Consider the following 23,385-nt stretch of genomic DNA (forward strand, 5'->3'; position numbering starts at 1 on the left):
ATTGGTTATATCCTTGTGAAATGGACTACGTACTGACCAAGGAATTACCTAATGTTAAGGAATGAAGTCACTAAGACTAATATGAGAAGTGAACATTTTCTAACCAGCAAACCACTTCTAAAAATTTGGTCACCCATAATGACAAGCAAGGTTTTGTTAGATCAACTTATTTTTTTAGGACATCTTCATCAAGATGGGAAGTTTGTATTGTTACAGTAAATACAAAAAGCTACGGAATGGGAATAGGTTTATGGTTAGCCATGGAGATGAAGGTAGTTTTCTATTCTGTAGAGGACCAAAACTGAGAACAATACCCATGAAGATCTGGCTCCTCTCCACACCGTTTATTCATAAAGAACCATTTATCTAAAGAGTAGAGTGTCATAAAATTTTCATTTCTTCATTCAAGTCATTGAAAATTTAGTTACTTCATTTGAAGGGTTACAATTATTACCTGCATATATAAAATATAAATTTGACTAGATAATTTTAACTGCTGAAACCTATATCATTTTTTAAGCATTTATAGCAACTGCCTAATAGTTCAAGTAATTTTATATAAAAATATGAAAATAAAACTGATAAAATTATCAAATCTAGGTCATTTTGTGCTAAATGGGAGCAGTCACAGACAAACAAAACAAAAAATATATAGATCAATATGCATTTCATCCATTCTACTTGCATTCCCTAGTTCCTAAAATCTTATTAAGGAAACTAAACCACTACATGGATACCAACAGTTCCTATATAGCCTTTCCTATTTCCATATTCTAAAAGGGATCTCTAAATCAATATCAATTACTAATCAACAAGAAGAGTAACATATACTAACCAAAAATATTTGAAGAAATGGGACGTGAATTTAAATTATAGACATAAAAAAAAAAATAACAAAAACTTTAGCACCCATCAACCATCAATATCATAAAAAACCCAAAAAGCTGAGTAATTTGGAATCTAAAAATCACCATTTCAAAAGCACTTATTTCGATCTCAAAAGAAATACATCCTCCTGAAAAAGTGTTCTTTTTGGTAATCCACTGCAAAGCCCAATCCAAAAACACAATCCAATAAATGGGTTTCACTAAAAAATGCATTGTTTCCCAACACCCAAAAATAGGAAGGAAAAAAAGGTTCATTTTTGGCAAATCAGTTCAAAATCCGTTTTTCCCAGTTCAAAACCACAACAAAAAAAAATGGGTTTTTCAGCAAAACGATTCCCAACCCATATTCTTGCCTTCATTTGATATCAAAACAGAAAAGTTTTGGGAATTTTCCAATCCAAATAAAACCGTAGAAACTGATAAAAACGCATGGAATTGAGAAAATGGATGATGATTCATTACGAATAGATTTAAAAACTGATTATGAACTCCTAGATGCCAAAATTTGAGTCACACCTAATTGAGAAAAAACCCAGACAAACATGAGATTTTTGTGATGTGAATGCAAATGCAAAAGAAAGAAGGAATGGGTTACCTTGGGAGAAAAAATCTAAGATGAGACAAATGGGATTAAGGGCTTTTGAACTGAAGTGAGAGAAATTTTTGAAAACTATACATGGTTCTCAGCTTCGCCTCAGTGATGGAGTGAAGAAACATGAGAGAAATGGGTATCAAATGAGAGAGAGGAAAGAAAGAATCATCGGCTACGGTGTTTTTGTGGGAATGTCAAATTTTGATTTTTGAGTTTTCAAGCGGTTCAGTTTCGGCCCGTGATGACATGGACTCAAAGATGTTGTTGACCTGGAGACCTGGGGGGCAATCTCGGCCTAAAATATGCACCCGACTCAGAGTGCATAAAAAATATATAACTTTCCACATTAAAGCTAGTTTTCATATTTCATAAATATGGTTTTGAAAACCATATATGTCCCAAATGGCCCCATCAACACACAAGTTTCCCAAGAAGAAAACATCTTTCCAATTAGCATTCACACTATGGTTTTCAAATAGGTTTCAGTATGCCATTATATCCTATGTCAATAATTCACCATTAGTGGGTATACCAAAAGATTCTTCCTATGAATCATACCTTCTTTAAAAAAATATAAACTTGACTTTTTTCATGCCTCTATTGATTCTACACAACATTCTGTTTGGATCAGTTGTCATATTTCTCTTGCATTCCTATGTTTCTGATACCAAGTATATCAGATAAGAGTTTTTTTTTTTAAAAAAAAAAAAAAAAAAAAAAAAGAAACCTCAAACTACCCTTGATTTCATGAGGGAAGAAGATTAAGGATGAAAATAGACCACAGTGTATTGCATAAAAAATTTTATGACTCTGAAGTGTTTGATTTCAATAATGCGCAGAACACTCATGTTCTATCAACAACTCCTAGTGGCTCAAGTAGTGGATCAACTATATTAACAGCAGCAAAATTAGCAGTAATGTCACCAGGGACGGAGACTGATGGATCCATCTTATGTCTATCTGATAGTAATTCAATAGTTGGTATCAAACCAACACTTGGTCTTACCAGCTGAGCTGGGGTGGTTCCAATCTCTCCTAGGCAGGACACAGTTGGGTAGGTAATGTTTCATCTTCCTCAATCCAAATACAAGACTATCATTTGTTGAGCAACCAAATAGAGCAGACTGGTCCATCTTATTGACGAACATAGAAAAGAAGAAATAACAATGAAAAGTTGGGATCTTACAATTATTTAAATTTCAAATGATGATTTTTAGTAGTGAATTTTGTGTTTATACTCTTCATCCAGACCGAAGCCAATCAAGCATCAATGAATGTAACTAGATTTTATTATATGCAATACAAGATCTTCACATGGTTCTGTCAATTTGTTAGGCTTTGATATAAATCTGCTTGCTTTATGATCATCGGCATGTGCTTCACTACTTTGTTTTTAACTGGAGAACTTCATAGTTTTGTTATATCCATTGATCTCAGAACTCAATGGTGTTAATTCTAGTAAGAACTCCTAACATGTTGGATGCAACAGGCCTATCTTAGGACAACCTTCTATTCTATAGAGATATTGGATGTCATTGTTGGTTTTGACTATAGGGATGAAGCAACTAGGACAACATCCAAGTACAAACCATAAGGTAGCTATAAGCAATTTCTCAATGCAAATGAGATCAGGGAGAAGAGATTGTAATAAGTACAAATGCTAAGAAACAAAACAGATCATGATCAGAATTCTTCCAAAAAAGAATAGAGAAAAAAAATGAAAAATATTGGAGAAAGCATTTCGCACGATCTTGCTTTGGATATTGAAATGAAAAACAATAGAGTCCCAACAGTTCACAAAACCTAAAAAACTCCAATGTAAATCTATAGCATTTCACATAATATTGCTTAAAATATTGAAAGATCGTGACCTTCTCTCAAAAGAAGTCCTTCAATAAATATGGATTAAGGGTTTTCCTCCCTCCTTTAGAGAAAATAGTGTTAGACCATAGGGTAGGGCAGGGCAAATGAAAGAGAAAACAAATCAGGGTTTTGATTAAAAGAAAAGGAAACCCATTGGAATCTTAGAATGCAAATCTTACCCCACTTCCAGTTGGTAGCTAGACTCCTTACTTGAGCTACTCCTCTAATCCCGACTACATCGACTGAATCTTTCACTTTTGAAATGAAAACCTCCAGATCTCAGTTCGTTTCTGGTTACTTCATGGAAGAGAAGGCCAAATAGCTCTATCTATGGAGCACTAGTGCATCATTAGGAAGTGAAGCTTAGAGTGTATGCTCTCAAATATTCCTACCACCATGAGATTCCAAGACTTTTGGAGGGAAATCCTGTAGAAGGAATGAAACTTTTAGCTAAATATATTCACTGTGTAACACTTTTAAGAAGTGATGAGGATAAAAAAAAAAATTTATATATATCAATGACACCTTTCAGAAGAGCCAAGGATGCAAAAAATGACGCTTAAAATAAGCGCCAAGATTTTTAACCTCTACCGTTCCATGACGCTTGTAGAGCGCCATAGTAAAGGAGCGTCAACGTCTAGGCATGATAAGCTAAATAGAAACTTTTCTAATAGCATCCAGAAAGAAAAAGTCATTGTTTTTGTGTTTTTTTTTTTTTTAGTAGTGCTAGTGATTATATTTGCATCCTTCAAATATCGTTACACATCTAATTAAATTTTTAAAAATTTAGGATAAAAATGGCCTTCTCCTTTAAAGTTAGCATTATGTGGAACTATACTTTAACATCCTTAAGGTTGTGTTTAGTTCCAGAAAATACTAAGGAAATAAAAAATATATAAAGAAAAATAATTTTTTCATATTTGGTTGTCATATGAAAAATATAGAAAAAAATAAAATATAATTAAAATTTCATGTATGTTTAAATTATTTAAATCTTTATATCGATGAGTTAAAATAAATAACATTAGTTTAAAGTAACAAATAAAAATAATTTATCGACTTTTAATTTATTTTTTATTTTTCTTCACTTTTTCTTTATATTTTCTTTCATTTGTATTTTCCCTCAAATTTTCCGGGAACCAAATATAACCTAAGGGAATCTAGAATATTATAAACATTCTTAAAGGTGTCCATAGCTAAACTTTTGAACACCATTAAAAACGTGAAAAACTATATTTTGGACATACTTCAGATGTCGAATCTTACTTTCAAGTTTGAATGCCATGAAATTGTTTCAAGATTGGGAACAATAAGACTAACTCATCATGTCATGGATCCTTGCATCCATATCAGATGCTCTTCTAACACGTATGGTAAATTGTGATACTTCAGCTCAGGTATAGAGGACTCTTGAACAACATTTTGCCACTGAAGTACGAGCCAAAATAACTCACTTCAAGACTCAACTTCACAACACAAAGAAAGGTGACCCATCCATAAGTGACTACTTTCTCAAGATCAAAAACATTGTTGATCACCTTGCACTAGTTGGCCATAATCTTTCTGATAAAGACCATATAGATGCAGTCTTTGAAGGATTACATCAAGAATATGGAACCTTCATCATCTCACTAAGCTCAAGAATTGACCCATATACAGTTGAAGAGATTGAAGCACTCCTTCTTGCCCAAGAAGCTTGTACTGAGAAAAACATCAAGATTCATGAATTCTCGGGTGATACTCGGGTTTTTAATGACATGTCAAATTCAGATATTAGAAAAGTTTTCATAAAATTGTTAATCAAATGGTAAAAATAAAAAAAATAAAAAAATTGTGAAGATCCGCATCTTAATTGAGAGAGATTTTAGAAAAGTTAGTTAAAAGTGAATAGTTTAAAAATCTTGCCACGTCATATGTAAAGAGTAGGAATTAAAAAAATTATTAAATAATTGAGATTAGGTTTTTGTAATTTTGAATATTAAGTATATTGTGAGAATTAATTTAATAATTATTAGATAATTATTAGAGAATTGTGGAGAAAAACTTGGTAAAAATTTATATTATATTGAATTGTTATAATGAATAATTAAACAGAAATTGAATTTAATTCTAAAACGAATCAATTTAACTCTTATACTTGGAATTAAACCTTATGGGATTATAAAACATCAAATAGAATTGAATTGAAATTAAGTTTAGATTAAATTATGATATATGAATTTAAGAAAATGTATAAAAGGGTAAATTAATTAAATGCGAATTTAATGAATTTAACTTTTGCAATTTTGATTCAATTGAGGAATTTGACAAATGAAATAAATTAAATGAAAGTTAAACTAAAGGTTGATAATTTGATTATTATATAAATTTAATGACTAAATAATTGATGAAATTAAGTTTTAAAATATTGCTTAATTTTTTGTTGGTGAATAAATATTGGTAAAATTAACGAGTTAAAGGTTATCATGAATCTCAACTTCTTGTATGTTGAAGAATTATTTTATATTTAAGACATTTTATAAAATTGATTTTTATTTTTATTTTTTATTCTTTTTAATAGTTAATGGAATCATGTCCTTAATGAATTTCAAAGTAAAAATGCGTTAGGTAATTAAATTCAAATTATATTTTTTGAAGAGTAGACTTGTAGTAAATTTAATAAAGAATACAATGGTATTTTTCATAAGAAAGAAAATCATAAGTTGAGTATAATTTATAATTGTGGAATGTGAAATAAAAACTAGTATTTTAATTTATTAAAAAAAATATGTGTGGTATTTCAAATTTGTTTAATAATAATAATAATAATAATAAAAATAATAATAATATAGAAGGAATGGAGAACATAATAGGGGCGTTCGTAGAGAGGAAAGTGTCATTGGCCTTCGACCGATCATTTGGTGGCCAAACGACTTTCATTTTGTGTGAGATTTTAGAAGAACACTCTATTCAACACGAGAAACATATGAACGTAGTCAGATTTTGATTTCAACAGTTAGATTTTCTAATTTGAGGTAAGATGGTTTAATCCTAAAACTTTGATTTAATATTTTATTTTGAAAAAAATTTATATATTGTGTTGTTGGGAGATAATAGATGTTATTTGTATTATTTGAAGTATGATTATGATTATTGATAATTTTATTTTGTGATTTACAGATTTTTTTTTTGGAATAATGATAATATTTAAAATGATTTAAATATAGAAAAATAGTTGTATTGAGTGTTACGAATTATATATTGAGACTGTTGAGAATAAATAAAATTAAAGTATAAATTGTGTTTCATTGATATTTGAATTATTGAGAATTTTCTTTGATATTTGGGATGAGATAATTGAAGAAAAATTGTTATGTTGGTTGTTGGAAATTATTAAGCTATTGGGAATAAATAAAATTTATGTGACTAAGGTTTAACCCATGTTTCGATAATATACGAATTATTTGTGAATTTTCTTTGATGTTTGTAGTGATTAAAGTGAAGAAAAATTGTTGTGTGAATTATTGAAAATTATAAAACATAATTGGAGTAAATGTAATTATGTCTTGGAAGAAAAAGAAAAATTGAAGAAATGGTTGAATTAGTAACTTTAATTTTATAGGGTACTTAAAACATTTCCAAGTTCACAATCTAAAAAGCTCAATCTGATCATTGACATTCAAAATATAAAGTGAAAGAACATTTTTTTAAACAATTTTCAAAATAATTGGTTTATATTGACTTATGCTAGTGTTTTATGAAAGAAAATACTAAATTATTGTAATATCATAAACAATATTTATCTCAATAATTTGAGTCATTACACTCTCAACGGGAAAATAATATATCCAACTCATAAGCAGATTGTTTTGGCACCTCTAGAGAATAAGTTCAGAATTTATTGTAATGCCATCTTCACACATCAGAGATGGACATGGATGAAGACCCTCAATGAAGAACTCAAGGCCATTTACAATACTAACATTGAGTAGTTGCATTTTTCACAAAAGATAGTTTGATCTATCTCATCGTATAGTTAGGACTTGGTTCAATGATGGAAGTGGTAGTGCATGGTAATTTTGAGAAATTGAAGATGAGGTTCTGATCAAGATTGAGGATGACGAAACCATTGCCACCATTGTTGAAGAGGTAAAAGTTTCAACAAAGGGCATGGTTGACCATTGCAGCGATATATTGTGTATCGGAAGGTATCGACACGATATTTCATGGAGAAATATGGATCGATATTTCGGGATAAATCCCGAGAAATCGGCGATTTTAACGATAAATCGTCAATTTTTCCCGATATATCGCATAGTCAACGAAAGTCAAATGCGCTAAAATGCTTTCTCCTTTTGCTTCTGAGGGGATTTGAACCCCAAACCTTTTGGTTTGGGGTACACCCCACTTGCCTTTGGTATATATTGTGCACTAAACTTATATATACTTAAACTCATTATATAAAGAAAATATTAAAAGGATATTTTAAAGAGCAAATTAATTATAATTATTTTATAATTAAATGCAAAATTTTCTTTTAATTGATTACCAAAAATATAAAAATTATATAATTTTCTTCATAATGTTTTTCATATCATTAATAATTAATTAAATATTTAAAAATTATATATATATATATATATATCATAATTTATTTTATATTGTTTAGTACAATTGAATTAAATGAATCATAATTTTAATATTAATATATATTTTAAAATTAGACATATTATAATCAAATATCATAATATTAAATGTAATTTAATAATAAATGTACACTTATAAAATTCATATTTTTATCGATGCATACGATATTATTATCAAATATGATAAATCATGTTATACATATATCAAATTTTTCAATAAAATAACTTTAAAATGTCTATTATACTTCTAATTATATTATTATGAGGTTTTCCTTACATTTTCATGAGTTTTTAACAATTTTAAGCTTACCGATTTTTTTTTTTCCAAAATATCTACCGATATATTCGATATATCCGTAAAATTGAAGTACCGATATATCCGTGATTACCGATATTTTCATTCTTGATTATACCATGTAAAATAAAAGTACAGTGGTTTTGGAAAATACAATGAAACAGAGTGAGTTTGATTTTTTATTTTTTAACAAAATAAAATGTTGAAAAAAAGAAGTAAATAAAGAAAGATATATTAAGAGTCAGTTTGACATTACTTTTAATGAAAGTGTTTTTATTGTAAGTGTTTTCTTCTACAACACTTCTGTAAAAAACACTTTTATAAGAATTTAAAAAAGTGATTCTAATAGTATTTTTAATAATATATTGCATAAGTATAAAAACATTTTTAATAATAATAAATTACTAAAAAAAGATATTTATTACAAAAAAAATTATAATAAATAAAAAATTTTATTAAAAAAATATATATAAATATTTAATTGTTAAAAAAACTCAAATTTATTTTTATGAAAATGAAGTGAAAAGGGAAGAGGAGAGTAAGAAGAAAAAAGAAAGTTAAAGGGAAATGGAGGATAGCGAGAAAATTTATTTTAGGAATATATAAAAAAAATTTGAAGTATTTTTTTTTTTAAAGAAACACCTCTCAAGTGCTTCTCTAAAAAACACTTCAAATGTTTTTTAAAATTTTCATAAGTGTTTTTCAAAATATTATAAAACATATATATATTTTATCTTAAAAAAACATTTAAGTGTTTTTAGGGCTAATTACACTTCTAAAAAACATTGTCAAACGGGCTCTAAATTCATATTTCCTTGAATTTATATTTTTATTTTCTCTCTATGAATTTTCCTTTATTTCAAATATAAACTATATTTTAAAAGGGTAATTTTATTTACTTGCCTTAAGGTTTTTGTTAGATACACTTAATTATCATTTATTTGAAATTTTATTAAATATCTTTCTTATCATTTTCGTTTCTTAATTGCCATGTACTCGATAAAATCAACTTGAAGGGAATTAAGCCAAATTCCCAACCTGTGAGAAACAAAAAATAGAGAAAACACACGCCAAAGAAAAACAATCACACGCACAAGACAGTATTTACGTGGTTTGGCAATTTGCCCACTACATCCACGGAGTTGTAGGGATACCATTATTATTATGGAAGAATACAGAGTACATCTTGCGGCTACAATATTTTCTCTCTATATATAACACAACAACCACACTACACTAAAAATCCCTAATTACAAAAGGTGGTTCCACAATGGGTTAAACGGGCCTATCAGCCCAAGCCTTCGCTCCATGGACTAAGCCTCAGTAAATCTCCCATTAAAAAACCACGCAATATTATTCGGGTCGGGTCGTCAAACCGGATCAAACAAAACTAGGCTCCACAAAGCCCAACAAATCTCCCACTTGGAGACTAGTTCAATCACCAACATCAAACCATTATCCTCCAAGAAACAATCCCTCATCCCTGCAACTCATCCTCCTATCCTCAAGCTAGAAGACCAATTGAAGTTGCGCACAACTTCAACTTCTCAACAGTGATACCCTTAGTCAACATGTCTGTCGGGTTCTTAGATCCACAAATCTTCTCAAGTATTACTAGTTTATCTTCAACAAGGTAACGGATAAAGTGGTATTTTGTTTGTATATGCTTCGACTTTGAATGAAAAACCGAATTTTTGACAAGAAAAATTGCACTATGACTGTCACTGTGTAGAATGCCCATCTCCTACTTCTTATCCAATTCATCTAAGAAACTATGTAGCCAAATCATCTCCTTTCCAACTTCAGTTGCTGCAACATACTCAGCTTCTGTAGTAGACAAAGTAACAATCTTCTATAGATTTGAAGCCCATGATATAGCTGTACCACCTAGAGTAAAAACAAACTCAGTAGTACTCTTTCTACTATCAATATCACCAGCAAAATCAGCATCTACATAACCCTGCAGTTTCAAACTTACACTTGTGAAGCAAAGACATGTATCTAATGAACCCTTCAGATATCTTGAAATCCACTTGACTACCTCCCAATGTTGCTTTCCAGGCCTACTCATGAATCTGCTCACAACTCCCACTGCATGTGCAATGTCTAGCCTTGTACACACCATAGCATACATCAAGTTGTCAATAGCTGAGGCATAGGGCACCTTGCTCATATGGTCTCTTTCTTCTTCTGTCTTCGGTGACTGTTCTTTGCTTAGTTTGAAATGACTACCCAAGGGTGTGCTCACTAGTTTAGCTTCATTCATGTTGAACCTGCTGAGAACTTTCTTCACATACTCTGACTGTGAAAGCTTCAATGTACTATTAGTCTTGTCTCTAATGATTCTCATACCAAGGATTTGCTTTGCAGCTCCCAAATCCTTCATCGTAAACTTTTTGGACAATTGCTTCTTCAGATTATTAATCTTCTCAATGTCAGACCCTGTAATAAGCATATCATCCATATACAACAGTAATATGATGTAAGAATTGTCAAAAGACTTAACATAGCAATAGTGATCAACTTCACATCTCTTGAACCCAATTCTATGCATAACATTGTCAAACTTCTTGTACCACTGTCTAGGAGCTTGTTTAAGGCCATACAAGCTCTTTCTTAGTTTGCAAACTAGATTCTCTTGTTCCTTAACAATGAACTCTTCTGGCTGAATCATGTAAAGGTCTTCTTGCAAGTCACCATGAAGGAATGCTGTCTTCACATCTAATTGCTCAAGATGTAAGTTTTCTGTAGCCACCATTCCCAGTACAAGTCTGATTATTGACATCTTCACAACTGGAGAAAATATCTCTGTGTAGTCAATGCCCTCCTTCTTCTGGAACCCTTTAACAACTAATCTGGCCTTGTAACGTTTGCTACCATCATGCTCATTCTTTGTTCTGTATACCCACTTGTTGTGCAAAGCCTTCTTTCCTACTGACAATTCAGTCAGTTCCCATGTCTGATTTCCCAACAAGGAATCCATCTCATCCTTCATGGCTAACTCCCACTTGCTTGAATTCTCATCTTGTAAGGCTTCATCATAACACTTTGGCTCACCACCATCAGTCAACATGAGATAATTTAAAACAGGTGAATAACACTGTGGAGGTCTAATGTTCCTGGAAGATTTACGAACTTCAGCTATAGGTGTACTCAAATCTACCTGTGAATTTATATTCTCCTTATCTTCTTCACCCCCTTTTTGGACAGTACTTTCAGTCAATTCATCTAAGTTGACAAACTCAGATTTCTTTTTATCTATCTCTGTAACATCTGACACTATAGTTGGCCTGTCCTTGTACACAACCTATTCATTAAATATCACATTTCTACTTCTGATGATTTTCTTGTTTGTTCATCCCAAAACCTATAGCCAAATTTCTCATCACCATAGCCAATGAAAAAACATATTTTAGACTTTACATCAAGTTTACTACGAGCATTAGAATCAATATGAACATAAAAAACACAACCAAAAACTTTTAAACGTGAAAATTTTACCTCTTTACCACTCCAAACCTCCTCGGGAAGTCTAAACTCCATGGGAACTAATGGTCCTCGGTTTATCAAGTAAGCCGCAGTGCTAACAGCATCAGCCCAAAAAGTTTTTAGTAGTCCAGCATGCAACCTCATACTTCTAGCACGCTCACTAAGAGTTCTATTCATGCGCTTAGCCACACCATTCTGTTGTGGTGTCCTAGGAATGGTCTTCTCCATCCTAATTCCCTCTACAACACAATACTCATTGAACCCTCCATCTATGTACTCTCCTTCATTATCTGACCTCAAACATTTTACTTTCAAACCTGTTTCTATCTCAACCATGACTTCCACTTCTTAAAAGTTTCAAATGCATCAGATTTATTTTTCAGAAAATAAACTCATACCTTTCTTCTTGAGTCATCAATAAAAGTGATGTAGTACCTTGAACCTCCAAGGGATGCAATCGGAGAAGGCCCCACCAAATCAGTGTGTACTAGTTCCAATTTTTCAGCCTTCAGTGTCCTGCGAGTTTTCAAGAAGCTCACATTTTTTTGCTTTTCTAAGATGCAACTTTCACACATGTCAAAATCAATGGACTTCAATTCTGGTAGTTTTCCTTTTGACAACAGCATCTTCATCCATTTCTCACTCATGTGATCAAGTTTGCAATGCCATAAGCTTGTATCAGTCTTTGCATCAGCAACTGCAATTGTGTCTCTTGGACATGAGGTCATATACAGAGTACCGGTCTTCTTTCCACGAGCCAATACCCTAGCTCCCTTTGTAACCTTCCAAGTACCACCAACAAATAGTATTGCATGTCTTTCATCATCAAGTTGTCCAACAGAAATCAGATTCCTCCTCAGGTCAGGAATATGTCGAACTTTCTCCAGTAACCAAACAGACCCATTGGGCAACGATATCCGGACGTCTCCCAAACCCACAACATCCAAGGCTGAACCATCAGCCAAATACACCTTACCAAATTCACTTGCAGCATAATTCTGTATGATTTCTCGGTGTGGAGTGGTATGAAAAGAAGCTCTTGAATCCAAAACCCAATCATCAAGTGGACTGTCTACTGCAAGAAGTAATGCATCTTGTACCTCTTCTGTTACAACATTAGCAAAATCATCTTCATTATTCTTCTTATGACTTTTGCATTGCCTTCTAAAGTGACCTATTTTCCCACAATTCCAGCATTGTACTTGTTGGCCTAATCTAGATTTGTTTCTATTCCGATTAGAATTTTTGGATTTTCATCTACCCCGATTTGAATTTCTGTCATTACCTTTGCCTCTTATCTCAAGGTTTAGGGCAGAACCAGATCCTGAGGTTTCGCCTGCATCTCTTCTGCGAATCTCCTCAGCCAGAATTAAATCTCGTATATCATTGTACTTGAGTTTTTCCTTTCCCGTAGAATTGCTTACTGTCATCCTCATTGCCTCCCAACTGTTTGGCAAAGAAGCCAAGACGATTAAGGCGCGAATCTCATCATCAAAATCAATTTCTACAGACGACAATTGATTTGTGATTGTATTAAATTCATTTAGATGTTGTGCTACTGATGCATTCTCTACCATCTTCAAATTGAACAATTTCTTCATTAGATGCACCTTATTGTTTGCGGACGGCTTTTCATACATACCGGACAAAGCCTTCATCAGATCTGCTGTGGTCTTCTCATTTACAATATTGTGTGCAACAGACCTAGACAGAGTTAACCTAATAACTCCTAGAACCTGTCTGTCAAGAAGCGCCCATTCCTCAGCCTTCATACTCTCAGGTTTTGTCCCCAAAAGAGGCAGATGCAATTTCCTCCCATAGAGATAATCTTCAATCTGCATCCTCCAATACGCAAAGTCTGTGCCATCAAACTTTTCTATTCTAGACGTCTTTTCTGCTTCCTCTGCCATTGCTCCCACTTAAACCTAACCCTAGGCTCTGATACCAGTTGAAGGGAATTAAGTCAAATTCCCAACCTATGAGATCCAAAAAATAGAGAAAACACACGCCAAAGAAAAACAATCACACGCACAAGACAGTATTTACATGGTTCGACAATTTGCCTACGTCCACGGAGTTGCAGGGATATCACTATTATCAAGGAAGAATACAGAGTACATCTTGCGGCTACAATATTTTCTCTCTATATATAACACAACAACCACACCACATTAAAAAACCCTAATTACAAAAGGCGGTTCCACAATAGGCTAAACGGGCCTATTGGCCCAAGCCTTCGCTCCATGGATTAAGCCTTAGTAAATCTCCCATTAAAAAACCATGCAATATTATTCGGGTCGGGTCGTCAAACCAGATCAAACAAAACTAGGCTCCACAAAGCCTAACAAAATCAACCTTATTATCATCCTTACTTCTTGAACCTTGGCTTAAAACTCCAACTTCACACAACATATGGTATAAATTAAGAAAAGACTTATTAAAAGTAGTAACGTTCTACTTTAGTTTAAAAATGTTAACAAAAATTAGAGGAGAATGAACTAAAATATACTGAATTTAAAATCAAGCTAACATATTAGAAACCATTTGAAATCTCACGTGATTAAATAGATTTCTTGTAGTTTGACAAAGGAAAGAAATTACTTGAAAAGAATGGCAAAATCGAACTGCATCTTATGACCTACAATCACATGATTTCCAGACTTAGTGCATCCATTGCCAAGAAAGATGACGATCATATCACCTTTTGTAATAATTCAATGCCTCTTTTTGTAAAGCCATATCATAAATATAATGAAATTAAAAGACAAATTAATCAATCAAATAATTAAAATTTAAAATTTACATGGCAGTAGGTGAGGGAATTGTTTAGTTAAGAATGAAGAGAGACCACACTCGAGGAAATATTATTGAGGGCATTGATGTTGACTTCCCATATTCACACCTAATTAAAAAGGTGATTAAGAAAATAAACAAAAACAACCCAAAAAGAGTGAAAGATATATTGCTAGGAAAGATTGTTCAAAATGATCCCAAGTTATAAAAATGAACTCTTTCATTAAGATGACCTTTTTGAATACTTTTATCCTTTTTTGTTTTTTGTTTGCCTTCAAAATTATAATCTTTCCTTTATTTATGTTATTTTATTTACTTTATCATTTTTTTTTTCTAATTTCTCATTTATTTCTTCTACTTACTTTTTCTCTTCTATGAAGTCTCATTATAACTTCATCTTTAACTTAATCTCTCTCTTACCCCATAATTTCATCTTTAGTTTAGTCATGTCTTATGAAGCTAATTGTATTTCCCTCCCTAGCTTACTCTCTAAGTTGTTAGTAATCCTCGATCTCAATTCTTTCTCGTAGTCCATTTTTATTTTCATTCAAGGTGATCATTAAAATTACACAAGGGCTAAATTTAAATTATAAGAGTTAATTTCAATTACATTCCCTCAAGTTTTGGCTTAGATACACCTTACCTCAACTGGTTTGAAATTTCATCAATTATCTCCCTTATTTTAAGTGAAAGGGGAGGTGAGTAAAATTAATAAATGAAAAGGTAAGGGATGTATTTGATGAAATTTCAAATCAATGAGCGAAAGTGTATTTAGCTGAAACATCATGGAAAATGAATTAAATTAACTTTATACAAAACTTAACTGAGATTAAATTCTTGTAAAGTTTCTCACTTAATCTATCATGAGATTAAGTTCAAAATCATAATAGTGATGAGATCTCAAACTTCATATCTTAACACAGTCAATTGAACTTATCTTGATGAGTTTGAAGTCTCAAAATTGTTTTGAGATCCCTAGCTAGAAATAATTGCTAAAGCCCTTAATTTTTTTATTAAAATGCCTGTGAGCTTGATTGAGATCAATTTGGATTACTTTTAGAGATTCTAGAGGAATTTAGAAGAATATATAAAGGAAAAAACTTAGGGAAGAAGAAAAGTGCTAGTTAGAGCAGCCTTCTATTGCACCAGAAGAAGTGGGCGCACCCTTCTACTATGCCAAAAGGACTTGACGCATCTGTATAAGTACGCTAGGAAGGAAAATAAAGCAACAAGCCGGCCTTTGACTTGAGAGATGGAGAACCCTCTCCCAGACTTAACTGGCGCACCTTTTAAGTGCGCCAAGGAAAAGAAAGAGTTGTGGCTCAACCCCATCAAGGATTGATAGGCATACTCTGTCCACTAAAGATTAAATGTGTTAGCACATCTCTTATCTCCCTCTATGAACAAATGGCGCATTTAATTATACATACACTGTAAGCATTGGGCTGCCTATCCGATGGTGCAATTCAAAAGCTGTGGCACGCTTGGTCAACGTATGAGAAGCATCCACTTGCATCCAACAATCTTGCATGGGTGGGGCACACCCAACCTAAGTGTTCTCGAAGTTTGGATGGTGTTGGAGCTGTTCTTTCCAAACTTCCAGCTTCTTCTTGTCTCACGTTCACCTGCAATGCAAGGTTTACCCGGTGAAGCCCCGGGCAGACCCCTCCGATGGTTAAGTCTGTTGGAGTGTGATAAGCCAACTTCTTTTTAATTTTTCTTCTTAGCTGTGTTCTTATACATCTCTTCACTTACCGCCGGGACCGGAGATAATGGGGGCATTTTCACCACATCACTACCCACTTTGCCCCCTTCTCATGGCAGCAACCTTTTGGGCTAACCGCTCCCACCATTTTTGGCGTCTAACCCCCTCAAGACCTTTCACATAAGTTCCCATATTTCTTTCTGGGCCAGAGACTCTGTCTAGTCCTCCAAATTCAGCTCTTAATTTTAAATGCTTGGGCCCAGGCCCATTGCTCCAAATCTGTGAGGGGTACCCACAGATGGCTACCACCATACATTCTACTGCAACCTTATTCATCAAGATGTGAACCAATCATGAAAACAAGGGAAGCAATTTAGAAAAAGGAATGGGGCCTCACAAGATATTTGGTGGAGAATTTGTTCTGCTACCATCTCTGAAAGGATCAAAGGTTGACTAATTTTAGGCTGGCAACCAGTAGTATTCTAGAAATAGAGAAGGGAAATTTGAGGAAAAGTCATCATTTTCCTTCTCAAATTTCCTTGGAGGGGTGTTCTAGAATATAGAATATAGAAGATATTTTTTCTTATCCCTTGGAGGGGTGTTTTTAGTTTTTCTTCTTGAAATACTTTGCAGGTACAAAACTGTATGAGCTTTTTGTTCATGGAGTTCTATGGGATTCTTCGAAAATGAATGAAATTCAATTTTAAAAGAAGTCTTTTGTTTCTTTGCTTGAGTAATTTTTTACCTTAAGTTTAATTTCCCTCGCATGTTCTATCCATGAAGCACTAATTTCAACTAAATCTTTGTATAATGGTTATGGGAGTAACTTTAAACCTTAAAATTCTCATTCAAGCTTTTCCAAATGAAATATATTAATATCAAGTTTCATTTAAATAATCTATTTTTCCGCAGATATAACGATGAGTTGAAATTTAGACTTATTTAATTTGTTTATGTCAAACATTCAAATCTAAAATACATATAACAAAAGATCATGGGAATTTGTAATATAAACAATTTTTATGCAAAGGGCCAAATTGTAAAGAATAGAATACTATTTTCAAAAGAGATCCAAATCAAGTCGTTGTTTTTAATAAATAAATAAATAAATACATTTTTTGTTTCATTTGGAAGATGGTGTTAAAGAGCGACTGAATCAAATAACTTGCTCAACCGGCAAAGCTGAGCTGGTCAACTGGACTTGCTTATATATACGTAATTGGGGAAAAAAATGTCAGATGAGGGGGCGGATTAGGTCACTTGGGGGGTGCCGGGTGTAGATGGAAGAAAGAAGTACGTATATAATAATAATAATTGGAGGGTTGACGTTGTCTGTGAGGCAGCTCGGGCTTTCCTTAAAACCCTAGACATTAATTTCTCGAACCGCCCGCCTAATGCCGGTGCAACACACTTGGCCTATGATGCCCAAGACATGGTTTTTGCGGATTATGGGCCAAGGTGGAAGCTCCTGAGAAAGCTAAGCAACTTACACATGCTTGGTGTGAAGGCTCTTGAGGACTGGTCTCGGGTTCGAACTGTTGAGCTAGGTCACATGCTTCGAGCCATGCTTGAGTTGAGCCAGCGAGAGGAGCCGGTGGTGGTGCCGGAGATGTTATCTTTTTCCGTGGCCAACATGATAGGGCAAGTGATACTAAGCCGCCGGGTGTTTGAAACAAAAGGGTCGGAGTCAAATGAGTTCAAGGACATGGTGGTGGAGCTCATGACCAGTGCTGGGTACTTAAATATTGGCGATTTTATTCCGTCCATCGCATGGCTGGACATCCAAGGGATCGAGCGCGGGATGAAGCATTTACATAAGAAGTTCGACAAGTTATTGACAAGGATGATAGAGGAGCACACGGCATCAGCCCATGAGCGCAAGGGAAACCCAGATTTTCTGGACGTAGTCATGGGCCATCAAGGAAATTCTACAGGGGAGAAGCTCACCCTTACCAACATTAAGGCGCTCCTCCTGGTATGCATAGTTAAAGCTCCTCCTGGTACGTTTTTATCAGGTAGCCATTTTAGGGGCACATCACTGTTCTTTATTTGGATTTTTTTTTGTCTTTTTCCACTTGCATGGCACAGGAAAATTGGGGAAAATGATTGGTTCTCTGATCAGACCTTCTGCACCAAAACACACTTCTCTCTATTTTATAAAATCAAGAACATTTATGGTTTACATGATTTTTCGAACTTGAACTTTTGCTAGGGCTAATCCATGGATCTCAATTTTCAATTGCGTTTGATTACATAAATTTCAAGTATGTCACCATATTTTTGTTTCCTTGGCTAGAATTTATTTACTGCAGGAACAGACACTTCATCAAGCGTAATCGAGTGGTCTCTGGCTGAGATGTTGAAAAACCCGAGCATCCTCAAGCGTGCTCACGAAGAAATGGATCAAGTGATTGGAAGGAGCCGGCGGCTCGTGGAGTCTGACTTACCAAAACTTCCATACCTACAAGCCATATGCAAGGAAAGCTTCCGGAAGCACCCATCCACCCCATTGAACCTTCCTCGTGTCTCAAACGAGGCATGTGAAGTGAACGGCTACTACATCCCAAAGAACACTAGACTTAGCGTGAACATATGGGCAATCGGGCGAGACCCTGATGTCTGGGAAAGCCCGGAAGAATTCAGTCCAGAAAGGTTTCTAAGTGGAAGAAATGCAAAAATTGATCCTCGTGGAAATGATTTTGAGTTGATCCCGTTTGGGGCTGGACGAAGGATTTGCGCTGGCACTAGAATGGGAATAGTGCTGGTTGAGTACATTTTAGGGACGTTGGTACATTCATTTGACTGGAAAATGCCGGATGGAGTTGAGATCAACATGGACGAAGCTTTCGGGCTTGCACTGCAGAAGGCAGTTTCTCTTTCGGCTATGGTGACACCAAGGCTTCACCAGAGTGCGTATGCAGTCTGAGCTCAAACCGCTCAGACCAAAACCCAGGCCTCGTTGCTATATGGCATGGATGCAGTTATGAAGAAAATATTTTCGGATGTTGTTTTAGTTTCCTGTGGCTTATAATAAGATGTATTAGCTCAAAGATTGTAGTTTCATTCTAACACCAAGCCATATGCATCTATGCATAATCTATTAATTTATGCTTGATTTGGTTATAGTTTTTGGTTTTTTTGTCTTCCAAATCAGTAAATAGTAGTAACCTTTATATAAAATATAACTCATACAAAATTTTGCATTGAGAAAGTAATAGTGTATAACTCATATGCATCTATGCATAATCGCTTGACCCCACCTCTTTTAATTTCTTTTTAAAATTTAATTTTAAAAAAATGTTTAATTACATTAAAAATAAATATATTTTATAAATAAAGAAAATAATAGGAAGCCGACATGCATGATTAAATAGTTGTGTTGGAGTCCAGCAACAAAAGGCAACAAGGTCCTTGATCAGAGCCATCATCTCTTTTCGATCACTTCTTGTGCATGAGTTGGCCTGCAGAATGGGATTGGCTTAGATGATCGTTACTGATGTTTCCTTTTCAACATCATAATTCAGCGCAAACCAAGTTGAATATTCAACAACAAATAAGTACAGAAAAATAAAGGAAGAAAAAAATCCCACTTTATCTCCGTAAAGTAATGCCATATTTTTCTTCAGACTTATCTTCTAGCTAGATTTTTGTTGGAGCTCTGAGCCCGTGATCCATTAGATGACCTTTAAAAAAATCCCATCAGCTATGGAAAAAGTTTTCATTAAATCTAATGATAAAAAACAAGAAACAAAAGGAGGCACATCTTCCAGGAACTTTCACCCAGAAAAAAATAAAAGACAATGAATCTTAATCAGCCATTAGCCGCTTTCAATTATTTATCATAATTAATGGCGTGCGATGAAAGCCTAGGAACCAGTCCCAAACAAAAATTCATAAAGCAAACCCTCGGTACGATCGGGGCGGACTGAAGTGAAGGTGGAACTTAGAAGAAGTCGATAAATAAATAGTCGGGTACCAGATCTGACCGCTACAATAAATTGGGGAGTAAGGATGAAAATATCGGTAATCACGGATATATCGGTACTTCGAATTTACGGATATATCGGGGATATATCGACGGATATTTTGGAAAAAAAATATCGATAGGCTTAAAATTGTTAAAACTCATGGAAATATAAGAGAAACCTCATAATAATATAATTAAAAGCATAATAGATATTTAAAGTTGTTTTATTGAAGAATTTGATATACATATGATATAATTTGCGATATTAGATGTAATTATATTATGTAGAACTATAAGAAATGTTAATTTTGTAATTGTTCTCATTATAAAGTCACATAAAATACTTCATTTCATTTAATATCAATAATTTGTACACATTACATTACAATGTCCCTTTTGTACCAAAATGAGGATCGATGTGGTTCAATGGGATTGATAGATGAAGGAACCCCGCCTTGTTGTTGGAGACAATATTAGTACTAACTCAATGAATCTCGATAATATTGGTTAAAAATTCTAACATGCCATGCATATATCTCTTGAGTCCTGCCCACTACCGCTACATGGATAGGGTACTCAAAGTTCACCCATGTGTTAATGTCAAATCCTCCTTCCATCTGATATGGAACTTGGTATGGCATTTGTCTGGAAAGGGAACAATGCGACATACCATACTCTTCATCGGTTGAACTTGAAGGTTGACCATAACTCATTACATGAGGAAGGTAGATGTTAGCCTCATTTGAGGAATCACTAAATTGAGTCCCTATACTCATAGATTCAAAACTCCCTGAAAGTAACTCTTCGTTATATGGTTCCATCGTTCATTCTCTTCCTCTATAGGGCTTCCTAATAGCTCCTATGCTTGGACCAGCTCTTCTAGAGCCATGGTCTTCATCCTGTGTGTAGTGTGTGAAATCATTTTCATAGGTAAATTGGCTGATTAGATATTGACTATGTTGATGTTCATAAATATCTCCTCCCGTATTATCACCTCCATCATTAGTTTCACCTCTTGAACCATAGTAACTAAAAGCAGAAGTACCTGCAGCACTAGGTCTACTGCTATGGCCAGCACTTGTGGAGTCAATCTCTTGGTGGGAATTCAATGCCGCTTGAACTAAATCATTAGTATCTTTGCTAAAACTTTCAGAGTGAACTTCTTCAGATAACACACGTTCAACATTAACTCCAAATTATTGAGCATGAGCGGCAATTCATGGATTAGGATTTCCAACTTCGTCATCCAAGTGTATAGGCCTAACCCATTGGAACAACTGATTATCTTCTTCTTCACCTACCTTAGCTGAAATGTCAAGAAGATCAAAGTAATCTTTTTCAACAACTCGATCATTTTCTGCCTCCATATCGCGTAACTTTAGCCTCATATTATAGTAACAAAAAACTAATTGCTCCAATCTAGGGTAAGCCAAACGATTTCGTTGCTTTGTGTGGATGAGAGCAAACGTGCTCCAATTTCTCTCACGGGCAAAAGATGACGCAGTTTGTGAGAGAACTTTGATGGCTAACTTTCTCAATGTAGGTGTTTGATTCCCATACATAAACCACCATTCAGTTGCAACCAATTTGATAATCATATAAATACTTATGTGGTGAATTTACAATAATGATAATCAATTTTTTCTTATAAAGACTCACCGGGTACCATGGTTGACCTTGTTGCAATCGCTGCTCGATTACTGAATCATTTTTTTGCATCTCGAAAAAGCACAAGCTATGTATTCAACATTTAATTTGTTAATATCATATTTGTTAGTAAACGTTCAAATAAATTGATAATTGAAATAATTGTTTTATCAACAAAAATAACAATTTTCTATTTACCTCATTTCCAAATTGACCAAGCGACTTAGTAGTTGGATCAAATTTTGCAAAAACATCATGGACCGCTTGAAGTAGTTCCGGATCACTACCAACTCCATGCCTATATTGAAATCTTGGATTTAAGAAGTATGTTACAATAAAATTAAGTAGAGCTAGTATATTTTTAAAGAAAATTAAATACAAAGTAAAAACTTATAAAGATAGATAGTACTTAAGTACCTGTTGCATGAAGTGGATGTTTTAGTGTTTTCTCCCAATGATCTTTTATTATTTTGAAGATCTAATCTCCAGCTCCTTGATGAATAAGGTTTCCTTTCATCACTTGCATAAACTCGTACACAAATGGCATTGTGGGAACAACTTTAGAATCCACAAGTTGAAGCACCACGTATAATGGCTCATATAATGAAACTATATTTGTCAATCTGTCCCAATACGTATGGTCAAACAATAATTGCTCCAATTCTCAGCTAAGTTTTGTTCGACTGAGTTTGTGGTGTGCCCATTCATCACTCATAAACATTTTTTTCAAATCAACCCTTTTTTTAAGAAGACTGTTAAGAACAATATAATTGGTAAAAAACCTTATAGCTCCTGGTCGAACAATGTCTCCACCACAATACTTTCTCATTTGTGCAAGTAACCAATCATGATTGTAAATGAAGTTAGTTATCTTGCGAGCATTGTTTATCACATCGATAACATTAGGTCTTTTACCAATGTCTTCAAAGATTAAGTCGATACAGTGCGCCGCACACGGAGTTCAATATAAGTTATACTTCTTCATCAATTGTTTCCCTGCTTTCATGAACGCCGACCCATTATCTGTGACAATTTGGACCACATTTTCTTTACTGACTTCTTTGATAATAGTCTTCAATAGCTCGTAAATATACTTGTGGTCTTTGATATAGTTTGATGCATCGATTGACTTAAGGAACACCGTGGTCCCTTTAAAATAAACCATGAAATTAATAATACTTAATTTCGTGGGCCTTGTCCATCAATCTGACATTATTGTGCACTCATATGTCTTCCATTTTTCTCTTTGCTGGTTCACATAAGCTTCCATTTCTTTGTACTCCATTTCCAAGTACTTGTTCTTTATTTCATATGGAGATGGAGGTTCGATTCCCATTCCTACACTTCATATATAAAAAATATGTAAAACATGTCACAAAAGACCATGCTTACTAAAAATGTGACACAATATAACATTTCAAAAATTAGTAATTAGTTGCTTGTTGTGCACCAATAATCATATTCTTGAAGTGATGAGACTTTGCTTTTGCGGGTGCGACGCTCTCATAAATGAAGAATTAGC

At 33.8% G+C, this 23,385-nt stretch overlaps 1 protein-coding gene across 1 annotated transcript; it reads left to right on the forward strand.

Annotated features, from left to right (window-relative positions):
- The first annotated feature begins 16,634 nt into the window (after window positions 1-16,634).
- LOC100242945 (flavonoid 3',5'-hydroxylase 2) lies at window positions 16,635-19,240 on the forward strand. Its single transcript, XM_019220452.2, has 3 exons — window positions 16,635-16,697; window positions 17,589-18,224; window positions 18,546-19,240. The coding sequence occupies exons 1-3, from the start codon at window positions 16,635-16,637 to the stop codon at window positions 19,173-19,175; spliced, it is 1,329 nt and encodes a 442-aa protein (XP_019075997.1). The 3' UTR covers window positions 19,176-19,240.
- Window positions 19,241-23,385: the final 4,145 nt, after the last annotated feature.

Source organism: Vitis vinifera, chromosome 6, assembly GCF_030704535.1.
Source record: "Vitis vinifera cultivar Pinot Noir 40024 chromosome 6, ASM3070453v1".
NCBI classification, from domain to species: domain Eukaryota; kingdom Viridiplantae; phylum Streptophyta; class Magnoliopsida; order Vitales; family Vitaceae; genus Vitis; species Vitis vinifera.

Excerpts from the sequence above, each read along its gene's own strand:
- LOC100242945 (XM_019220452.2), top strand. The coding sequence starts at position 16,635 with ATGGGGCCTCACAAGATATTTGGTGGAGAATTTGTTCTGCTACCATCT. Across the intron at positions 16,698-17,588 it reads CATCTCTGAAAGGATCAAAG|GCAGCTCGGGCTTTCCTTAA; the intron begins GTTGACTAATTT and ends GTTGTCTGTGAG. Across the intron at positions 18,225-18,545 it reads ACATTAAGGCGCTCCTCCTG|AATTTATTTACTGCAGGAAC; the intron begins GTATGCATAGTT and ends TTCCTTGGCTAG.